The sequence below is a fragment of the Pristiophorus japonicus genome, chromosome 24 (genome assembly GCF_044704955.1).
Source record: "Pristiophorus japonicus isolate sPriJap1 chromosome 24, sPriJap1.hap1, whole genome shotgun sequence".
NCBI lineage: Eukaryota > Metazoa > Chordata > Chondrichthyes > Pristiophoridae > Pristiophorus > Pristiophorus japonicus.
This window is the reverse complement of record NC_092000.1, coordinates 2229114-2253546: the sequence shown is the minus strand read 5'-3', so window position 1 is coordinate 2253546 and position 24433 is coordinate 2229114. Positions and strand designations below refer to the sequence as shown.

The 24433-nt window shown below is 46.1% G+C and overlaps 1 protein-coding gene across 10 annotated transcripts in view; it reads right to left on the bottom strand.

The window, feature by feature from the left end:
• The window catches only part of LOC139237875 (hemicentin-1-like), a 276696-nt gene that overhangs the window by 232829 nt on the left and 19434 nt on the right, over positions 1 to 24433 (bottom strand). For 9 of the 10 annotated variants that reach the window (XR_011588538.1, XM_070867124.1, XM_070867125.1 and 6 more), the window contains exons 3-7: positions 21583 to 21897; positions 19763 to 20053; positions 17381 to 17662; positions 4307 to 4552; positions 3462 to 3752 (exon numbers count right to left, since the gene is read on the bottom strand). Coding sequence is in view for 9 of the 10 variants with exons in the window: in XM_070867124.1 (XP_070723225.1) it covers positions 3462 to 3752; positions 4307 to 4552; positions 17381 to 17662; positions 19763 to 20053; positions 21583 to 21897 (1425 nt within the window). In the remaining variant the exon portion in view is untranslated. The remainder of the gene's footprint in view (positions 1 to 3461; positions 3753 to 4306; positions 4553 to 17380; positions 17663 to 19762; positions 20054 to 21582; positions 21898 to 24433) is intronic. The other variant, XM_070867120.1, reaches the window with a different exon arrangement.

Genomic DNA, 24433 nt, shown 5'->3' with positions numbered 1-24433 from the left:
GGACTGTAACTGATGTCCTGGGGGTAACATTTGCTAATGCAGTTCAGGAGTGTTTAAACTAATATGGCAGGGGGATGGGAACCTATGCAGTGAGACAGGGCAAAGTAATATGGAGTCAGAAACAGATGCTTGAAAGGTAAAAAGCAATAGTGGAAGGCCGAGTAAACAAAGGCAAGAAACAAAAAGGGCCACACTACATCATAATTCTAAAAGGACAAAGGGTGTTAAAAAACAAGCTTGAAGGCTTTGTGTCTTAATGCAAGGAGTATCCGTAATAAGGTGGATGAATTAAATGTGCAAATAGATGTTAACAGATATGATGTGATTGGGATTACAGACCAGGGCTGGGAACTCAACATCCATGGGTATTCAACATTTTAGGAAGAATAGAATAAAAGGAAAAGGAGGTGGGGTAACATTACTGGTTAAAGAGGAGATTAATGCAATAGTTAGGAAGGACATTAGCTTGGATGATGTGGAATCTATATGGGTAGAGCTGCAGAACACCAAAGGGCAAAAAATGTTAGTGGAAGTTGTGTACAGACCTCCAAACAGTAGTAGTGATGTTGGGGAGGGCATCAAACAGGAAATTAGGGCTACATGCAATAAAGGTGCAGCAGTTATCATGGGTGACTTTAATATGCATGTAGATTTGGCTAACCAAACTGGAAGCAATACGGTGGAGGAGGATTTCCTGGAGTGCATAAGGGATGGTTTTCTAGACCAATATGCCAAGGAATCAACTAGGGGGGAGGCCATCTTAGACTGGGTGTTGTGTAATGAGAGAGGATTAATTAGCAATCTCGTTGTGCGAGGCCCCTTGGGGAAGAGTGACCATAATATGGTGGAATTCTACATCAGGATGGAGAATGAAACAGTTAATTCAGAGACCATGGTCCAGAACTTAAAGAAGGGTAACTTTCAAGGTATGAAGCGTGAATTGGCTAGGATAGACTGGCGAATGATACTTAAGGGGTTGACAGTGGATGGGCAATGGCAGACATTTAGATACCGCATGGATGAACTACAACAATTGTACATCCCTGTCTGACATAAAAAGAAAAAAGGGAAGGTGGCTCAACCGTGGCTATCACGGGAAATCAAGGATAGTATTAAAACCAAGAAAGTGGCATACAAATTGGCCAGAAATAGCAGCGAACCAGGGGACTGGGAGAAATTTAGAACTCAGCAAAGGAGGACAAAGGGTTTGATTAGGGCAGGGAAAATAGAGTACGAGAGGAAGCTTGCAGGGAACATTAAGACGGACTGCAAAAGTTTCGATAGATATGTAAAGAGAAAAAGGTTAGTAAAGACAAACGTAGGTCCCCTGCAGTCAGAATCAGTGGAAGTCATAATGGGGAACAAAGAAATGGCAGACCAATTGAACAAGTACTTTGGTTCGGTATTCACTAAGGAGGACACAAACAACCTTCCGGATATAAAATGGGCCAGAGGGTCTAGTAAGAAGGAGGAACTGAGGGAAATCCTTATTAGTCGGGAAATTGTGTTGGGGAAATTGATGGGATTGAAGGCCGATAAATCCCCAGGGCCTGATGGACTGCATCCCAGAGTACTTAAGGAGGTGGCCTTGGAAATAGCGGATGCATTGATAGTCATTTTCCAACATTCCATGGACTCTGGATCAGTTCCTATGGAGTGGAGGGTAGCCAATGTAACCCCACTTTTTAAAAAAGGAGGGAGAGAGAAAACAGGGAATTATAGACCGGTCAGCCTGACATCAGTAGTGGGTAAAATGATGGAATCAATTATTAAGGATGTCATAGCAGCGCATTTGGAAAGAGGTGACATGATAGGTCCAAGTCAGCATGGATTTGTGAAAGGGAAATCATGCTTGACAAATCTTCTGGAATTTTTTGAGGATGTTTCCAGTAGAGTGGACAAAGGAGAACCAGTTGATGTGGTATATTTGGACTTTCAGAAGGCTTTCGACAAGGTCCCACACAAGAGATTAATGTGCAAAGTTAAAGCACATGGGATTGGGGGTAGTGTGCTGACGTGGATTGAGAACTGGTTAGCAGACAGGGAAGCAAAGAGTAGGAGTAAATGGGTACTTTTCAGAATGGCAAGCAATGACTAGTGGGGTACCACAAGGTTCTGGGCTGTGGCCCCAGCTGTTTACATTCTACATTAATGATTTAGACGAGGGGATTAAATGTAGTATCTCCAAATTTGCGGATGACACTAAGTTGGGTGGCAGTGTGAGCTGCGAGGAGGATGCTATGAGGCTGCAGAGTGACTTGGATAGGGGTTAGGTGAGTGGGTAAATGCATGGCAGATGAAGTATAATGTGGATAAATGTGAGGTTATCCACTTTGGTGGTAAAAACAGAGAGACAGACTATTATCTGAATGGTGACAGATTGGGAAAAGGGGAGGTGCAACGAGACCTGGGTGTCATGGTACATCAGTCATTGAAGGTTGGCATGCAGGTACAGCAGGCGGTTAAGAAAGCAAATGGCATGTTGGCCTTCATAGCGAGGGGATTTGAGTACAGGGGCAGGGAGGTGTTGCTGCAGTTGTACAGGGCCTTGGTGAGGCCACACCTGGAGTATTGTGTACAGTTTTGGTCTCCTAACCTGAGGAAGCACATTCTTGTTGAGGGAGTGCAGCGAAGGTTCACCAGACTGATTCCCGGGATGGTGGGACTGAAATATCAAGAAAGACTAGATCAACTGGGCTTGTATTCACTGGAGTTCAGAAGAATGAGAGGGGACCTCATAGAAACGTTTAAAATTCTGACGGGTTTAGACAGGTTAGATGCAGGAAGAATGTTCCCAATGTTGGGGAAGTCCAGAACCAGGGTCACAGTCTAAGGATAAGGGGTAAGCCATTTAGGACCGAGATGAGGAGAAACTTCTTCACCCAGAGAGTGGTGAACCTGTGGAATTCTCTACCACAGAAAGTTGTTGAGGCCAATTAACTAAATAGGAGTTAGATGAAGTCCTTACTACTAGGGAGATCAAGGGATATGGCGAGAAAGCAGGAATGGGGTACTGAAGTTGCATGTTCAGCCATGAACTCATTGAATGGCGGTGCAGGCTCGAAGGGCTGAATGGCCTACTCCTGCAACTATTTTCTATGTTTTTATGTTTCCAGCATCTCCTGGGTTTTGTTTGTCACTGGGGTTGCCCCATCCACTGTTAGAATTGTCGCTCAGTCATGTGAGGCAGCTCACTGAGCTGCCAACACTCTGCACCATGGACTGGCAGCGTGTGGATTCACAGCTGCCACTCCCCTCCTGCCCAGTTATTGCCCAGGCAGTCTGAGCAAACACAGAGCAGGAGTAAGGTACTTCTCCACACAAAGAGACACCAGTGGAAGGGAGTGTCACTCTGGGCCACTCGTACCCATGTCACAGAGGTAACAGAAATGCTGCTTCAGTCCTCAAAGGGTCAATTGTTTTTCCTTTTTTATCAATTGTGACCAAGATTACAAACTGACCTGCGCCGACTCTGAGGTCCACGTCTCTCTCTTCAGTTCCATATCTGTTGCTAGCGGTACATTTATAAATTCCGTGATGTTCTGATGTTGCATGGGGAATACGGAGGACTTCAGGAGGGCCAGTCTCAACGTTGTTCCCGTTACTGGGGTCTTCCCACTCGAATGTAGCCGAGGGGTTTGCATTGGAGTCGCAGGTCATTGTAACCTCAGCATCTTTACTGACATATACTGGAGACCCTGAGACAGATTTGTTATTTACTGACATGGTTATGGTTATGTCTTGTGGTTTATCTGGAAAAGAGAAAAAACTCAATGTAAGTAGGCCTGCACACCCACGGGATCGCTGACACGGCACCACATCAGTGCTTTGATTAGCTGGATGCCCAAACTTAGCCACATATTGTGCTCTCATCCATCTTCCAACAGCCAGTTCAGAACAGCTGTCTTCCCTACAGTTAGATTGGAGTTCGGAGACTGCAACTGCCTGGAATTTACTCCCAGTGATCTCTTATTTTGTATAGCCCGAGTGAAATGCAGTGTCTTTGTGTAAATATAAACTCAGCATAACAGCCACTCACTGGATCTGATTGCTTAAGGATATCACACAGACATACTAGAGGGAGTTAGATGTGGCCCTTACGGCTAAAGGGATCAAGGGCTATGGAGAGAAAGCAGGAATGGGGTTCTGAAGTTGCATGATCAGCCATGATCATATTGAATGGTGGTGCAGGCTTGAAGGGCCGAATGGCCTACTCCTGCACCTATTTTCTATGTTTCTATGTTCACATCCCTCACAATAAAGGAACTCGTTCAAAGTGTAAACTTCCTTTAAATCTGTTACTCACACAAAATGATTGCATTCAGAGAGACGTTTATGGACCCATACTTATTGATAGCCGTGCAGATGTATTGACCACCATGCCCCAGTTGGACTGATGGGATGTGGAGTTTCTCTCTGCTGAGTATCTTTCCATCTTTACTCCAGGACACCCGGGGAGCTGGGTTCCCTTCTGCATGACATGTTAAAGTCTGTGATTTCCCTTCAATCCAGTCTTCTTGTTCTTTAGATACCGGCGCTTCTATTGGAGCATCTGTAAAGTTGATTAGAATTAAAAATTAAAACATGAAATTGAATAAGCCAACACTCACGTATTTTCAGATCACTCTTTCTGCTGCTCTCCAGATGTCAGAGCTCAGAATAAAACATGCTTCTATTTTAAAACCCAGTATCACCATCAAGCACTCCCAGGTCAAATACAGCATAGGAGAGATGCAGAGTTCATTGCCACCAGTGACAATATGAAGCAAATCTCTCAGCACACAAGCGCTGCTACAAGTACTGTGAACAAAGAGATGTTGTTTCCGAATCGTAACGTACAGGGCACACATACCTGCAGCTACATGTCTGCAGATGTCTCAGAGTCCACCATCAAGTGTGATGAATGCAAGGCCATTAACACCTTGTTAGCGCTGCGGGGGTGATCATCGTTTCCATTCATGCCGATTCAAAGAGTACGTTTTCAAGGGTTGTGGAACAATGGGATACCTCCAATGAGTGTGCAGGTGAGCTGCAAAGCCTGTTAAACCTGCAAACCACCATGTTGCAGAGAAGAACAGGTCCATGGAGAATCACGACAAACCAGAGCCTCAGATCGAGGAGTCAGAGGTACATGGGGTGCACACAATCACCACGAATTGTCCCCAATAATGCTGAATGATGAACTAAATGGACTCCCGGTGTTAGTGGAGCTAGATACGGGCGCGAGCCAGTTCATAATGGGCAAAAAGACTTTCGAAAGGTTGTGGTGCAACAAGGCCTCAAGGCCAGTCTTAACTCCAGTTAGCACGAAACTAAGAACTTACACTGAAGAACTGATTCCTGTAATCGGCAGTGCTACTGTAAAGATCTCCTACGATGGAGCACTGCACAAGCTACCACCCTGGGTGGTACCGGGCGATGGTCCCACGCTGCTCGGCAGGAGCTGGCTGGGAAAGATACGCTGGAACTGGGACGATGTCCGAGCTCGATCTCCCGCTGACGATATTTCGTGTGCCCAGGCCTTGAACAAATTTCCTTCGCTGGTCGAACCAGGCATCGGGAAATTCCAAGGAGCAAAAGTGCAGATCCACCTAATTCCAGGGGCGCAACCCATCTTTCACAAGGCGAGAGCAGTACCGTACATGATGAGAGAAAGGGTAGTGATCGAGCTAGACCGGCTGCAAAGAGAGGGCATCATTTCCCCGATCGAGTTCAACAAGAGGGCCAGTCCTATCGTCTCATTCCTCAAGGGAGACGTCACCATCAGAATCTGTGGCGATTACAAAGTAACTATCAATCGTTTCTCCCTGCAGGACCAATACCCACCACCAAAGGCTGACGACCTCTTTGCAACGCTGGTGGGAGGAAACACGTTCACGAAGCTGGATCTGACTTCAGCCTACATGATGCAGAAACTGGAGGAATCATCAAAGGCCCTCACCTGCATCAACATGCACAAAGGTCTTTTTGTTTATAACAGATGCCTGTTTGGAATCCGATTGGCGGCGGCGATATTCCAGAGAAACATGGAAAGCTTACTAAAGTCGGTCCCGCACACCGTGGTCTTCCAGGACGACATCTTGGTCACAGGTCGGAACACAGTTGAGCATCTGCAGAACCTGGAGGAGGTTCTTAGTCGCCTCAACCGCATGGGGCTCAGGTTAAAACGCTCGAGGTGCATTTTCCTGGCGCTTGAAGTGGAGTTCCTGGGAAGGAGGATTGCGGCGGACGGCATTAGGCCCACCAACGCGAAGACGGAGGGAATTGAGAACGCACCGAGGCAACAGAACATAGAAACATAGAAAATAGGTGCAGGAGTAGGCCATTCAGCCCTTCGAGCCTGCACCGCCATTCAATAAGATCATGGCTGATCATTCCCTCAGTACCCCTTTCCTGCTTTCTCTCCATACCCCTTGATCCCCTTAGCCGTAAGGGCCATATCTAACTCCCTCTTGAATATATCCAATGAGCTGGCATCAACAACTCTCTACGGCAGGGAATTCCACAGGTTAACAACTCTCGGAGTGAAGAAGTTTCTCCTCATCTCAGTCCTAAATTGCCTAACCCTTATCCTAAGACTATGTCCCCTGGTTCTGGACTTCCCCAACATTGGGAACATTCTTCCTGCATCTAACCTGTCCAGTCCCATCAGAATCTTATATGTTTCTATGAGATCCCCTCTCATCCTTCTAAACTCCAGTGAATATAGGCTCAGTTGATCCAGTCTCTCCTCATATAACAGTCCAGCCATCCCTGGAATCAGTTTGGTGAACCTTCGCTGCACTCCCTCAATAGCAAGAACGTCCTTCCTCAGATTAGGAGACCAAAACTGTACACAATATTCCAGGTGAGGCTTCATTAAGACGCTGCACAACTGCAGTAAGACTTCCCTGCTCCTATACTGAAATCCCCTAGCTATGAAGGCCAACATACCATTTGCCTTCTTCACCGCCTGCTATACCTGCATGCCCACTTTCAGTGACTGATGAACCATGACACCCAGGTCTCATTGCACCTCCCCTTTTCCTAATCTTCCGCCATCCAGATAATATTCTGCCCTCAAAATGGATAACCTCATATTTATCCACATTATACTGCATCTGCCATGCATTTGCCCACTCACCCAACCTGTCCAAGTCACCCTGCAGTCTCTTAGCATCCTCCTCACAGCTCACACCGCCACCCAGTTTAGTGTCATCCGCAAACTTGGTTATATTACACTCAATTCCTTCATCTAAATCGTTAATATTTATTGTAAAGAGCTGGGGTCCCAGCACTGAGCCCTGCGGCACTCCACTAGTCACTGCCTGCCATTCTGAAAAGGACCCCTTTATCCCGATTCTCTGCTTCCAGTCTGCCAACCAGTTCTCTATCCACGTCAGTACATTACCCCCAATTGATTTTGGACACCAATCTCTTGTGCGGGACCTTGTCAAAAGCCTTTTGAAAGTCCAAATACACCACATCTACTTGTTCTCCCTTGTCCACTCTGCTAGTTACATCCTCAAAAAATTCCAGAAGATTCGTCAAGCATGATTTCCCTTTCATAAACCCATGCTGACTTAGTCCGATCCTGTCACTGCTTTCCAAATGCGCTCCTCTTTCATCCTTAATGATTAATTCCAACATTTTCCCCACTACTGATGTCAGGCTAACCGGTCTATAATTTCCCGTTTTCTCTCTCTCTCCTTTTCTAAAAAGTGGTGTTACATTAGCAACACTGCAGTCCATAGGAACTGATCCAGAGTCAATAGACTGTTGGAAAATGATCACCAATGCATCCACTATTTCTAGGGCTACTTCCTTAAGTACTCTGGGATGCAGACTATCAGGCCCCGGGGATTTATCGGCCTTCAATCCCATCAATTTCCCTAACACAATTTCCCGCCGAATATGGATATCCTTCAGTACCTCCTTCTCACTAGACCTACTGTCCCCTAGTACAATCAGAAGGTTATTTGTGTCTTCCTTTGTGAAGACAGAACCAAAGTATTTGTTCAATTGGTCTGCCATTTCTTTATTCCCCATTATAAATTCACCTGAATCCGACTGCAAGGGACCTACGTTTGTCTTCACTAATCTTTTTCTCTTCACATATTTATAGAAGCTTTTGCAGTCAGTTTTTATGTTCCCTGCAAGCTTCCTCTCGTACTCTATTTTCCCCCTCTTAATTAAACCCTTAGTTTTCCTCTGTTGAATTCTAAATTTCTCCCAGTCCTCTGGTTTGTTGCTTTTTCTAGCCAAATTATATGCCTCTTACTTGGCTTCAACACTATCCTTAATTTCCCTTGTTAGCCACGGTTGAGCCACATTCCCCGTTTTATTTTTACTCCAGAAAGGGATGTACAATTGCTGAAGTTCATCCATGTGATCTTTAAATGTTTGCCATTGCTTATCCACCGTCAACCCTTTAAATATCCTTTGCCAGTCTATTCTAGCTAATTCACGCCTCATACCGTCGAAGTTACCTTCCCTTAAGTTCAGGACCCTAGTTTCTGAATTAACTGTGTCACTCTCCACCTTAATAAATAATTCTACCATATTATGGTCACTCTTCCCCAAGGGGCCTCGCACAACAACGTTGCTAATTAGTCCCTTCTCATTACACATCACCCAGTCTAGGATGGCCAACTCCCTAGTTGGTTCCTCGGTCTAGAAATATTGGTCTAGAAAACCATCCCTAATACAGTCCAGGAAATCCTGCTCCACCGTATTGCTACCAGTTTGGTTAGCCCAATCAATATGTAGATTAAAGTCGCCCATGATACCTGCTGTACCTTTATTGCACGCATCCCTTATTTCTTGTTTGATGCTGTCCCCAACCTCACTACTACTGTTTGGTGGTCTGTACACAACTCCCACTAGCGTTTTCTGCCCTTTGGAATTCCGCAGCTCCACCCATACCGATTCCACATCATCCAAGCTAATGTCCCTCCTTACTATTGCATTAATTTCCTCTTTTACCAGCAACGCCACCCCGCCTCTTTTTTCTTTCTGTCTATCCTTCCTAAATGCTGAATACCCCTGGATGTTGAGTTCCCAGTCTTCGTCACCCTGGAGCCATGTCTCAGTGATGCCAATGACATCATACCCATTAACTGCTATCTGCACAGTTAATTCGTCCACCTTATTCTGAATACTCCTCGCATTGAGGCACAGAGCCTTCAGGCTTGTCTTTCTAACACACAGTGCCCCTTTAGAATTTTGGTGTAATGTGGCCCTTTTTGGTTTTTGCCTTGGGTTTCTCTGCCCTCCACTTTTGCTTCTGACTCCATTTTATTTCCCTCTGCCTCCCTGCATAGGTTCCCATCCCCCTGCCATATTAGTTTAACGTGACAGAGCTGCGGTCTCTGGGACTCCTGAACTACTTTGGTAACTTCTTACCAGGTCTTAGCACACTGTTAGAACCACTGCATGTCTTAATACGAAAAGGGGATGAATGGGTTTGGGGCAAAAGCCAAGAAACTGCCTTTGTAAAAGCGCGAAAATTGTTACGCTCAAACAAATTGCTTGTGTTGTATGATCCATGTAAGCGTTTGGTACTAGTGTTGGGTGTGTATTGCAACAAGCTAATGATTTCGGGAAACTGCAACCGGTTGCTTATGCATCCAGGAGTCTGTCTAAGGCTGAGAGAGCCTACAGCATGATTGAGAAAGAAGCGTTGGCGTGTGTTTATGGGGTAAAGAAAATGCATCAATACCTGTTTGGGCTCAAATACGAATTGGAAACTGACCATAAGCCACTTATATCCCTGTTCTCCGAGAGTAAAGGGATAAATACCAACACATCGGCCCGCATCCAGAGATGGGCACTCACGTTGTCCGCATATAACTACGCCATCCACCACAGGCCAGGCCGATGCTCTCGCTAGGCTGCCATTGCCCACCACTGGGGTGAAAATGGCGCAGCCCGCAGATCTAGCCATGGTTATTGAAGCATTTGAGAGTGAGCAATCACCTGTCACTGCCCGGCAGATCAAAACCTGGATAAGCCAGGACCCCTTATTATCTCTAATCAAAAGCTGTGTGCTTCACGGGAGCTGGAAATGTGTCCCAGTGGAAATGCAGGAAGAGATAAAACCGTTCCAGCGGCGCAAAGATGAAATGTCTATACAGGCAGACTGCCTTCTGTGGGGCAATTGAGTAGTGGTCCCCAAGAAGGGCAGAGACACCTTCATCAATGACCTCCACAGTACCCACCCAGGCATCGTAATGATGAAAGCGATAGCCAGATCACGTGTGGTGGCCCGGTATCGATGTGGGCTTAGAGTCCTGCGTTTACAGATGTAATACATGCTCGCAGTTAAGCAATATACTCAGGGAGGCGCCGCTAAGTTTATGGTCTTGGCCCTCTAAACCGTGATCTTGGGTACACGTCGACTATGCAGGCCCATTCTTGGATAAAATGTTCATTGTGGTTGTAGAAGTGTACTCCAAGTGAATTGAATGTGAGATAATGTCAGCTAGCATGTTCGCTGCCACTACCGAAAGCCTGCGAGCCATGTTTGCCACACACAGCCTACCCGATCTCCTGATGAGCGACAACGGGCCATGTTTTACCAGTGCTGAGTTCAAAGAATTCATGACCCATAACGGGATCAAACATGTCACATCTGTCCCGTTTAAACCAGCGTCCAATGGTCAGGCAGAGAGAGCAGTGCAAACCATCAAGCAAGGCTTGAAGAGGGTAACTGAAGGCTTGCTGCAGACTCGCCTATCCCGAGTCCTGCTTAGCTACCGCACGAGACCCCACCCACTCACTGGGATCCCACCTGCTGAACTGCTCATGAAAAGAGCACTTAAGACAAGGCTCTCGTTAGTTCACCCTGATCTACATGAACAGGTAGAGAGCAGGCGGCTTCAACAAAGTGCATACCATGATAGCGCAAATGTGTCACACAAGATTGAAATCAATGATCCTGTATTTGTATTAAATTAAGGACAAGGTCCCAAGTGGCTTTCCGGCACTGTCGTGGCCAAAGAGGGGAGCAGGGTGTTTTGGGTCAAATTTTCAAATGGACTCATTCACCGGAAACACTTGGACCAAATCAAACTCAGATTCAAGGACTATCCTGAGCAACCCATTTTGGACCCTACCTTTTTTGATCCCCCAACATACACACCAGTGGCAACCGGCACCACGGTTGACCACGAAGCAGAACCCATCATCCACAGCAGCTCAGCAGGGCCCAATATACCAGGCAGCCCAGTAAAACCAGCAGCCCAGCAAGGGGCCAAAAAATGATTGGCACCGAGACGTTCAGCCAGGTCAAGAAGGGCCCCAGATCGACTCACATTGTAAATAGTTACACTATTGACTTTGGGGGGGAAGGTGTTGTTATATTTGTAAAGTTGTATTTACTCTGTACAGCCACCAGAGGGCTCATCCCCTGGAGTCCCAAGGGATTGCATAATCCCTTGGGAGCACAGGTATTTAAGGAGGCTTCACAGATTGGAGAGGCACTCTAGAGACCTGCAATAAAAGACTACGGTCACACTTTACTTTGAGCTCACAGTGTTCAGTCTGACTCTTTCTCCATACACAACAAAATCTCTATGTGATTCTTATTCACTATCATCATCATCATCATAGGCAGTCCCTCGGAATCGAGCAGGACTTGCTTCCACTCTTAAAATGAATCCTTAGGTGCCTGAACAGTCAAATACGAGAGCCACAGTCTCTGTCACAGGTGGGACAGATAGTCGTTGAGGGAAGGGGTGGGTGGGACTGGTTTGCCGCACGCTCCTTCCGCTGCCTGCGCTTGGTTTCTGCATGCTCCCGGTGATGAGACTCGAGGTGCTCAGCGCTCTCCCGGATGTACTTCCTCCACTTAGGGTGGTCTTTGGCCAGGGACTCCCAGGTGTCAGTGGGGATGTTGCACTTTATCAGGGAGGCTTTGAGGGTGGCCCTGTAACGTTTCCCCTGCCCACCTTTGGCTCGTTTGCCGTGAAGGAGTTCCAAGTAGAACGCTTGCTTTGGGAGTCTCGTGTCTGGCCTGCGAACGATGTGGCCTGCCCAGCGGAGCTGATCCAGTGTGGTCAGTGCTTTAATGCTGGGGATGTTGGCCTGGTCGAGGACGCAAATGTTGGTGCGTCTGTCTTCCATGGGAATTTGTAGGATCTTGCGGAGACATCGTTGGTGGTATTTCTCCAGTGACTTGAGGTGTCAACTGTACATGGTCCATGTCTCTGAGCCATACAGGAGGGCGGGTATCACTACAGCCCTGTAGACCATGAGCTTAGTGGCAGTTTTGAGGGCCTGGTCTTCAAACACTCTTTTCCTCAGGTGGCCGAAGGCTTCACTGGCGCACTGGAGGCGTTGGGAGCACAGTCCCGCATTTCAGAACTCTTTGCTTCAGCACGGGGTCTGAAGTTTGGATTAAGAAAACAGGAAGATTGGAAGTTTGGATCGAAAAGAGACTGTTAGACAATATGGTGCCTTCCAGCCAGTGAGATGAGTAACTGGTCATGTCTGTATGTTAAGTATTTGAGTACCTTGTTACAGTTGGAATAATGGAAATTCAGGACGAAACGATTTGATGATGTCTGTATGTTAAGTATTTGAGTGTAACTTTGTTACAATGTGAGGAAACAATTTTGTATGTTAAGTATTTGATTGTACCTTTGTTATTATTTAATAACATCTGTAGGTTAAACAAGCAATGTTAAGCATTTGAGTACCTTGTTACATAGAAACATGGAAACATAGAAAATAGATGCAGGAATAGGCCATTCGGCCCTTCTAGCCTGCACCGCCATTCAATGAGTTCATGGCTGAACATGTAACTTCAGTACCCCATTCCTGCTTTCTCCCCATACCCCTTGATCCCCCTAGTAGTAAGGACTACATCTAACTCCTTTTTGAATATATTTAGTGAATTGGCCTCAACAACTTTCTGTGGTGGAGAATTCCACAGGTTCACCACTCTCTGGGTGAAGAAGTTTCTCCTCATCTCAGTCTTAAATAGCTTACCCCTTATCCTTAGACTGTGACCCCTGGTTCTGGACTTCCCCAACATTGGGAACAATGTTCCTGCATCTAACCTGCCTAAACCCGTCAGAATTTTAAACGTTTCTATGAGATGCCCTCTCATTCTTCTGAACACCAGTGAATACAAGCCCAGTTGATCCAGTCTTTCTTGATATGTCAGTACCGCCATCCCGGGAATCAGTCTGGTGAACCTTCGCTGCACTCCCTCAATAGCAAGAATGTCCTTCCTCAAGTTAGGAGACCAAAACTGTACACAATACTCCAGGTGTAGCCTCACCAAGGCCCTGTACAACTGTAGTAATACCTCCCTGCCCCTGTACTCAAATCCCCTCGCTATGAAGGCCAACATGCCATTTGCCTTCTTAACCGCCTGCTATACCTGCATGCCAACCTTCAATGACTGATGTACCATGACACCCAGGTCTCGTTGCACCTCCCCTTTTCCCAATCTGTCACCATTCAGATAATAGTCTGTCTCTCTGTTTTTACCACCAAAGTGGACAACCTCACATTTATCCACATTATATTTCATCTGCCATGCATTTGCCCACTCACCTAACCTATCCAAATCACTCTGCAGCCTCATAGTATCCTCCTCGCAGCTCACACTGCCACCCAACTTAGTGTCATCCGCAAATTTGGAGATACTACATTTAATCCCCTCGTCTAAATCATTAATGTACAGTGTAAACAGCTGGGGCCCCAGCCCAGAACCTTGCGGTACCCCACTAGTCACTGCCTGCCATCTGAAAAGTACCCATTTACTCCTACTCTTTGCTTCCTGTCTGCCAACCAGTTCTCAATCCACGTCAGCACACTACTCCCAATCCCATGTGCTTTAACTTTGCACATTAATCTCTTGTGTGGGACCTTGTCGAAAGCCTTCTGAAAGTCCAAATACACCACATCAACTGGTTCTCCCTTGTCCACTCTACTGGAAACATCCTCAAAAAATTCCTGAAGATTTGTCAAGCATGATTTCCCTTTCACAAATACATGCTGACTTGGTCCTATCATGTCACCTCTTTCCAAATGCGCTGCTATGACATCCTTAATAATTGATTCCATCATTTTCCCCACTACCAATGTCAGGCTGACCGGTCTATAATTCCCTGTTTTCTCTCTCCCTCCTTTTTTAAAAAGTGGGGTTACATTGGCTACCCTCCACTCCATAGGAACTGATCCAGAGTCTATGGAATGTTGGAAAATGACTGTCAATGCATCCGCTATTTCCAAGGCCACCTCCTTAAGTACTCTGGGATGCAGTCCATCAGGCCCTGGGGATTTATCGGCCTTCAATCCCATCAATTTCCCAACACAATTTCCAAATTTCCCAAAGGATTTCCCTCAGTTCCTCCTTCTTACTAGACCCTCTGACCCCTTTTATATCCAGAAGGTTGTTTGTGTCCTCCTTAGTGAATACCGAACCAAAGTACTTGTTCAATTGGTCTGCCATTTCTTTGTTCCCAGTTATGACTTCCCCTGATTCTGACTGCAGGGGACCTACGTTTGTCTTTACTAACCTTTTTGTCTTTACATATCTATAGAAGCTTTTGCAGTCCATTTTAATGTTCCCTGCAAGCTTCCTCTCCTACTCCATTTTCCCTGCCCTAATCAAACGCTTTGTCCTCCTCTGCTGAGTTCTAAATTTCTCCCAGTCCCCTGGTTCGCTGCTATTTCTGGCCAATTTGTATGCCACTTCCTTGGCTTTAATATTATCCCTGATTTCCCTTGATAGCCACGGTTGAGCCACCTTCCCTTTTTTATTTTTTCGCCAGACAGGGATGTACAATTGTTGTAGTTCATCCATGCGGTCTCTAAATGTCTGCCATTGCCCATCCACAGTCAACCCCTTAAGTATCATTCGCCAGTCTATCCTAGCCAATTCACGCCTCATACCTTCAAAGTTACCCTTCTTTAAGTTCTGGACCATGGTCTCTGAATTAACTGTTTCATTCTCCATCCTGTGAAACTGCTGGAAGAGCTGCTTTTACAAGCAGAGTTGTTGGCTTGTGAATGTCTGAATGTCTGAATAAAAATCCGTCCTTTACTACAACTCAGTGTGTGTGCGTAATTCGACGTTAAAAGCAACAAAGTGAAAAGAGCAAGACAGTCGTTTATAACAGAGACGGTGTTGAATCTCGTCTTCAATGTCTGCTCTCATTGATAAGAGGCTCCCAAGGTATGGGAAATGGTCCACGTTGTCCAAATGCGCCGTAGATCTTGTTGACTGGGGGGCAGTGCTGCGCTGCGAGGACAGGCTGGTGGAGGACCTTTGCCTTATGGCTGTTTAGCGTAGGGCCCATGCTTTCGTACGCCTCAGTAAATACGTCGACTATGTCCTTGATGACCCCGAGATGCAGAATGCCCACGGCGCTTGGTCTGCCCTCCAGGCCTCCATAACCAGTGCCTGCGAAGAGACGCTCGGTCACTCAACCAGGAAACACCAAAACTGGTTTGATGGGAATGATCAGGAGATCCAAGAGCTAATAGATTGCAAGCGCAGGGTATTTGTCAGCCTTAAACAGCAACCCACCTCAGGAGCAGCAAAGCAGCATTACAGACAGCTGAAGGCTGGGGTCCAACAAAAAACCTGGGACCTAAAGAACAGATGATGGATAGAGAAAGCAGAGGAGATACAGCAGCTGGCCGACAGCCATGATGTGCGAGGATTCTTCATTGCAGTCAAGGCCACCTATGGTCCAAACACCTAAGGCCCCACCCCACTGCTGGCCAAGAACAGGGAAACACTCATCAAGGACACCGAGGCTGTCAGGGCCCACTGGAAGGAGCACTTTGAAGATCTCCTCAATCGAGACTCTGCCTTTGACTTGAGTGTTCTCGACTCCATCTGCAGCAAGGTACCCGCCACCACTTCAGTAAAACCTCAACACTGCACGAGGTAGAAAAAGCCATAAGACAGCTCAAGAACAACAAGGCTATGGGAGCGGATGGCATCCCTGCTGAGGCACTAAAGTATGGTGGAAAGGCGCGGTTGTCACGAATATGTGTACATCTGGAGGGAGGGGAGCATGTCGGGACATCTCAGAGATGCAGTAATCATGACCATCTTTAAAAAAAGGGACATCCGACTGCGGCAACTATAGAGGAATTTCCCTGCTATCAGCCACTCGGACAGTTGTTGCTAAAGTCGTCCTCAACCGCCTTTTCCCTGTGGCCGAGGAGCTCCTCCCGGAGTCACAGTGCGGATTTTGTCCCCTACGGGGCACAACGGATATGATTTTTGCAGCACAACAGCTGCAGGAAAAATGCAGGGAACAGCGCCAGCCCTTATACATGGCCTTCTTCGACCTTACAAAGGCCTTTTGACACTGTCAACCGCGAGGGTCTATGGAGCGTCCTCCTCCATTTCGGATGGCCCTAAAATTTCGCCACCATCCTCCGCCTGCTCCACGATGACATGCAGGCCGTGATCCTTACCAACAGAACTATTACAGACCCAATCCACGTCCGGACCGGGGTCAAACAGGGCTGCATCATCGCCCCAACCCTCTTCTCAATCTTCCTCGCTGCCATACTCCACCTCACAGTCAACATGCTCCTCGCTGGAGTGGAACTAAACTACAGAACCAGTGGGAACCTGTTCAACCTTCTCTACCACCAGGCCAGGTCCAAGACCACCCCAACCTCTGTCATCGATCTACAGTACGCGGATGACACCCGCGACTGCGCACATACAGAGGCTTATTCGCTCTATCGGGTTTCTGAATAGCTGATCCAGCACCACTCTGAGAATGGAGAAAGCTGGTCTTTGTTGAAATGGTTAATTTCTCTGCTCTAAGAGATTTCCCAGATCTCTAGCTAGATGGACCTATTGAACCCTCTTGCCAGTGTATCTTAGACATATTCAAAGGTCAAATAACACAAGAATGTTGAAGAGAAACAGATCATCAGTTAGCGTTAGCTACTCATTGTTCACGACTGTGGGTTTATGTACCAGCATCTCCGTTGAAAATGCTTTTCCAGAATTCCCCTCCTCCCATTAAATATCTCTCACATGACAGCAGCCCAGTTTGGGCAGCCTCCAATTTTCCCTCTCTTGTCCACGTGGAAGTATCTGGTCTACACTTAGCATCTCTCGCAATAGTCTGGTCAGGACATGGACCTTGCTGTGTGGGGGCCTGAGGACACACACTCAATGATTCTGGGACACAGGGCACTGGGCACTAATGAACAGTGCCCCACATTGCCCCGTCCTGTATCCTCAGTCATGGAACGAGCCATTGGAAAGCAGGCTAAGTGTGAGGAGACCAATTCAGTTTGTTCAGGAGTAAGAGGAGAGTTGGTAGAAGAGAGTTGATTGTTCATTGGTCTCCATTTGAAATATAAAACCTCAGCAACCTTTTGTAACCAAAGTGATGCTACTTACACAGGACACGGAGAGTGGCATTCTGTTGTTTAACAATAGGGGTTGTCTTTGAGTGAAGTTTCAGTTCAGCCTCGCAGATGTACTGCTGTCCATCTAGCTTTGCTTGTGCATCCACAGGATGGTAGATAGTGAGCCCAGTATTGCTTGATTCATTCACTAATATGTCGGTTCTGTTCTTCAGTCTGAGTTCAAGTTCCCCTGAGACATTAAACACACTGCAGGTAATATTAACCAGATTTCTTTCAAAGGTGCTCGGTACTTGGATTTCAGGGGCAGAGAAAGCTGAGAAAATAATTTTAAAAGTTGTTAGAAACATTTTCAAAACGTGTCGTGCAGCCTCACAGCGTGACTACAATAACGAGGTAAAGGCAGCTATGCTCCGTGTTTATTGCTCACTATCCACCTCACCGATTGTATCAGGTGGATGTACAAGGCTCCATGGCATTTTTCAAAGTTCTCCCAGTATTCCTGGTATCCTAGTCGGCATTCATCCCTGACCCAAAACCACCAAAATAAATGAAATGATCATTGAGCTCAGTTGTGCCTGTGGAACCTTGCTGTGTGAATTAATTTCCATTGTTCTCAGCATTCAGGCACCACTGGCAAAGCCACATTTATTACCCATCCTAGTTGGCCTGCTTGGTTTACAACAAGTGGTTTGCTGGCTCACTGCAGAGAACGTCTGCCTACAAAACAATGGTAACTACACCAGAAATAATTCCTGGGCTCTGAAGCACTTTGTTGATCTCCTGAGAGTGTGAAAGGTTCTACATAAATGCAAATTCCTTCTATCTTTATGTCTGGTGATATGATTTGTTTCCAATTTTTGATTCTACATTTGATTTATTATCTTAGAACAGGTACTGACCAATTTATTTACTGGTAACTGCTTCTCTGGAAAATTCACCTGATATGTTTTGTTAGTGGCATGAGAGTGAGAAATCTGAGCCCATACTCTATCCTCACCAAATGTACTCATTGCTCATCACTGAACACAACTCGTTTCTCTCAATATATGAATGTCAAGATGTGACATATATTGTGTTTACGGTACAACCTATACAAGATGTGACATATATTGTGTTTACGGTACAACCTATTTAGTCACTTGTTTCAACACTCTCTTATGATCATGCAATGCCGAGAGGCACTAACATTCCTTTATGATCGGGGAATATTTACGGCATATAGGGCCCAAGTTTCCACATGATTTGCGCCTGATTTTTAGGAGCAACTTGTGGAGAACGGACTATCTTAGAAATCGTAATTCTCCACATTTTTTTTCTGCAGTTCTAGTCAGGTAGAACAGTTCTACTTTGGAACAGAATTTTTTCTTCAAAAGGGGGCGTGTCCGGCCACTGACGGCTGATTTCAAAGTTTCCACAGTGAAAACGTACTCCAAACTAAAGTAGAATGGAGCAAGTGAAGATTTTTGTAGAACTGAAAAAACCTGTTCTACACATTAAAAAATCAGGTGCAGGTTACAAATTAGGCGTCCAGAACGCGGGGGGGGGGGAGGGGGGGGAAGGGAACTCATTAAATTCGACAATCAATCCTTATTTATACTTCTACAAATATTATACAAATAAATCCAACCTGAATAAACATTTATAAGCAAAGAAAAGATTAAATAAACCATCTTCCTACCTGTGTGAAAGTACTTCAGCCATCGTTCGTTGCCGTGGGGGGGGGGGGGGGGGGAGAGAAAGCCGTTCGTGCCGCTGAGCGGGGGGGGAGAGAAAGCCGTTCGTGCCGCTGAGCGGGGGGGGAGGAGACAGCGGGTTGTTGCCGCTGAGCGGGGGGGGGGAGGAGACAGCAGGTTGTTGCCAGGGAGGGGAAGGAGACAGCCATTTGTTGCCGTGGAAGGTGGGGGAGGAGACAGTGAGAAGGGTAGCCTCAGTGCTGATGTGCTGAAGGCAATGTGCTTTTATTAAAAAATGTTCCAAAATTAAACAACTACAAAGAACTACAAAAATGGCCGAGTGCCAATGTTTTTTTTCACACTGAGCATGCGCGAACGCTCCAACGCAGGCAGGAAAAAAACTAATTTAAATAGTACCCGCCCCCTCCCACTTACAAAATCGGCGCGAGTGTAGGCTCCGCCCCCCTGGGCACCGCGCCAAACAGACAAGGAGCTGCAAAGCGCTCGAGAATAGCGCGTTTTTTTTCTGGCGCCGTTTTAGGCGTGAAAAACGGGCGCCCAGCTCGGAGGGGCGCCCATTTTGTATCCTGTGGAAACTTGAGCCCTTAGTTCCTAATTTGTCACTCAGCGGGAGGGTTTATTATTTACAGTGATGTAAATCTGACACGCTGCAATTTTGACCATCATGAACTGTCAGAGTGCGATCTGATTGTAATGCCCCCAACATTCAGAGTCCTTACCGTACACTGCAATATAGACACTGTCATTCTTTGCTGGAACTGATGGATACTCCTCAAAGTCTGCTGTACAGACCACTTCCATCAAACCAATCTCTTGTGGGACCCATACTGTTGTTGCCTGGACAGTATTGGAATTTGTTGTTGTAACTGAATTCAGTTCTCCACCTTGCTGAGACCATCTCACTCTCATCTTCTCAGCAGGATAGACGTTTGGAACCTCACATGTTAACGTGACCTCTTGCTTCACTTCTATGGGGCCTTGGTCAAGGATTCTAGGAGGATCTGGAAAATCTGCAACACACACAAGAAATTCACTTCATTTTGATTTGTTGTGCTGTGTTTCAGTTACTAATGGACAAAGCGGAAAACTGACCAGTACTGGTATTGCCCAATACACACATCGCAGGAGTCCATCACACCAGCCCACAGAGACACAACTGGAGCCATCATCAGGAGGTCGCACACTTTATTTTTTCAATTAATTCAGGCAGCCCAAGTATCTAACTCTGCTTCTTTTGTGGGTGATTATGGGTGCAGATCTACCCAGTTATTTTGTTCTTCCCAGAATTGCATCGAGAGAGAATGTCTGATCTTCTCGACCACCACCTCTACTGACCAGAAGAGATGTGCAAGAGCTGCCAGGTGAGTTTCCTTCAGACATCCCCGCCACTGTTTGGAAGTGTCTGGCTGTCATCAGGTGAAAGCAGCAGAGTGATGATAATAACATCAACATGTGGCCACCCTTTGCACTAATTTGTGTTTTGCAGAAGAGCAGTGAGGGACGGGGAAAAGCCAACTGGCACATAAAGCTCATTCCACTAATGCCTTATCTCTCATACCTAATATCCTTGCCTTGCCTGAAAGATTATTCTGAGTAAAAAGATACTGACGATTATGTCCTTACATAGAAACATAGAAACATAGAAAATAGGTGCAGGAGTAGGCCATTCGGCCCTTCTAGCCTGCACCGCCATTCAATGAATTCATGGCTGAACATTCAACTTCAGTACCCCATTCCTGCTTTCTCGCCATACCCCTTGATCCCCCTAGTAGTAAGGACCTCATCTAACTCCTTTTTGAATATATTTAGTGAATTGGCCTCAACTACTTTCTGTGGTAGAGAATTCCACAGGTTCACCACTCTCTGGGTGAAGAAGTTCCTCCGCATCTCGGTCCTAAATGGCTTACCCCTTATCCTTAGACTGTGACCTCTGGTTCTGGACTTCCCCAACATTGGGAACATTCTTCCTGCATCTAACCTGTCTAACCCCATCAGAATTTTAAATGTTTCTATGAGGTCCCCTCTCATTCTTCTGAACTCCAGTGAATACAAGCCCAGTTGATCCATTATGTCCTAATGTAATATTCTGGGTTTGGTTTATCTATACCAGTTAATATTTGATATACCTCCATGAGGCTCTCCTTTAATCTTCCTCTCTCTTGGCGGCAAGAATCAGGCTGGAGCCTTGGATGCCATTTTGGAGTCAAGTTAATAAGAATGTCAGGTTGGTACAAGAGATCTTGCAAAATCTTTGTTGACCCTTTCAAACTTATTTTTGCACACTTTCTGGCTGGCTGCAAGATGTGCAGATAATTTATAGTTACACTTTGGTGAAGTGAGGAAGCTGACTATTTACAGCTGGGCCCATGGTGAACAATTTTTATCCAACAGATTTTGTGGTATGGATAAAACAGGTCCCAACGATAAGATTGGGTCCTGTTTTATTCATATTGTTTCCCATTGTTTATTTTCTACTAATTATAGATATTTAATTAATTCTCAAAAAGAAGAGAGCCGTTATTATTCAAGTGGAACTTACAGTAAGTTTGCAGGGTCACCGAGGAGTTTGCGATTGGTTTTGTGGTGTTCGAGCCCAAGTCCACTTCTGCCAAGCAGGTGTACTCCTGTCTGTCATCTGATGTACTTGCAGTGAAACTGAAGACATTCCGCAATCTGTTATCTTCATCCGGCAAACCTAGTTTCCCTGTGGAATTACTCTGAACAATCTCACTCCCTCTCAGCCATGTGAGTATGAGCTTATTGTTTGGATAGACCCTCGGACCAGTGCACTCCAGACTATAGGTTTTGTTAATTTCCAGCACTTCAGGAGGTGAAGTAATGTTTAACTCTCGATCTGTTAAAGGAGGATCACAATTAACACAATTCACTGAAATAATCTGCCTGAGCACTACCTGTTCCACCTCTACACACATTCACTCAGGTGCATGAGTGTGCAACAAGAGAATACCTCAACCACACATACACCTTGAGGTTCATCTCCTCTGTTAAGGATCAGCACATTGATCTGTCTTCAATCTGCATTGTACCGAGATCAGAAACAATTAATTGACAACTATACCTATGTGAAGATTTGTTTTGAGGCCAAATGTTTTCCTGTAGTGGATTACTGAAATAATTGGCATAAATGTAAAATCTGATCCCCAGCTGAGCACAACTCGAGATAAAATAACCTGACCAAGCTAGATTTGCTCGAAATACTGAATTGAATTTATGCAAATTGCAAGCTGAAGCTCAAATATTGCTTTGTTTAAACATTAAACTGAAAATTAACATCAAATTCACTATCTGTCGGCATCTAACAGAATACAAAGTTGATGGTGAATTTAGTTTGAAAAGGCAAAGTTCTCAGAAGTTGCAGTTTCCAAAAAATTGGTTACACAGCCCTCAAACTCAACAGCAACCAGACACTGTTAGATTGCACCTATTTTCCGTTACTTTTCACACTTTTTTTTCTCCAAGTCAATCGGGTGTGGTACACACATGGAAACCCATCAATAAATTAAAAAGTCTCCAAGCCTAGCTGGTGAGAAATCTTCACAGGTAGAGATTCTGTTTGCACGATCAGGATCCTCTTATACAGACGCACACTTAACTAAGTCAGAGAGCTGAGGCACAGGTTGGCAATATGTCGGCTTTAGGACCTTGAAGTGTGTGCAGCGGTATTGCTGGAATGTAAACAGTGAACACAGCACAGCCTACCAGCACAGCACAATGGTCTTTCCATTCCTTGTCCAAACATTATCACTCTGTCTGTTGGGGAATTGACTTGCAGGGTTACCTGCAGTTGCGTGGGAAAAACCTAGCCCCCCCAGTTATACATCTACCTCTCCAGGCTTCATTAGTGAGCCATCCTAGCCTGTCAAACATGAACAGTGCATGAAGTAGTGTGGAGCCAGCTGATACGTCTATCATTTTACTGGCTTAGAGCATTGACCTGGTTGCAAACTTCCATCGCAGGGTCTCACAGAATAACTTCAAACACACTAAGTTCCCCCCAAGGAGGACAGTTACCAGCTGCTCCTGTGATGACTTACATATACGGTTTTAGGTCTCACTAGCCAAACAGCAAATGAGCAGCACAACTCACCACAGAATGTGTGAGTGCATCGCCCCATCTTCCAGACTATGCCATGGGCCGACATCATATTGTTGTGTATAGAAGAACTCCACAAGTTGAGGCGATCCGGAGCCCTTCGCTCCCTGGTTGATTGTCTAAGTTCAAACCCTGGCGTGTGTGAGCTGGCCGAACCATTGCTGCACTGCACCGCGGCTGGTCTGACCGGACTGTCAGGAACAGTGGGTTCATCCTCATGATTGACAGTGAAGTCGATTGCTGGTTGGGTGTGTGTTGATGGATCGTCGATGGTGATGTCGTTCCTGGTTGTCAGTAAATTGCAATTTTGTCTGATCTAAATGCTTTCTGCATGTTTGGCTATTTAACAGTTTGATTATAAACACCCTATTCCCCTCCTTGGCCAAAATATTGCAGGCAACCCCCTTGGGACCATGACCATAATTCAGACAAACACAGGGTCGTTAACATCAATAGTATGTGAAACAGCTGTGCGATCGTGGTACATGTTCTGCCAGTGTCGCCTGGTTCCACATGAACAATCCGGATGGACTAGGGAGAGCCTTGTTTTGAGGGCTCTCTTCATTAACAATTCTGCTGGGGGAACCCCGGTGAGCGAGTGGGGTCATGTCCGATAACTGAGCAGAATGCGAGACAAGCGGGTCTGCAGGGAGTGGTCCGTCACGCGTTTCATGCTCTGCTTGATTGTTTGGACTGCCCGCTCCGCTTGACCGTTAGACGCGGGCTTAAACGGAGCAGACCTGACATGCTTGATGCCATTGCTCGTGATTGACAACAAGTCGATTGCTGGCTGGGTGTGTATTGGTGGATCGTCGATGGTGATGTCCTCGTTGAATTCCGAGCTGGTGAAACACGGTCCATTGTCACTGACAAGGACGTCAGGCAAGCCATGGGTGGTGAACATGGCCCGGAGGCTTTCAAAGGTGGCTGTGGACGTGCTAGATGACATGATTATGCATTCAATCCATTTGGAGTAAGCGTCCACAACTACTAAAAATATCTTTCCTAGAAAGGGGCCAACAAAATCTACGTGGATCCTGGACCACGGTTTGGAGGGCCATGACCACAGACTCAGTGGAGCCTCCCTTGGTGCATTGCTCAATTGCGAGCAAGTATTGCGCTGATGCACGCATGACTCCAAGTTCGAGTCAATGCCAGGCCACCAAACCTACGACCTGGCAATTGCTTTCATCATGACAATGCCTGGGTGGGTACGTTTCCCTGCCTTTTTTGGCAAAACCACGCGATTACCCCATAAAAGACAATCCGGCTGGAT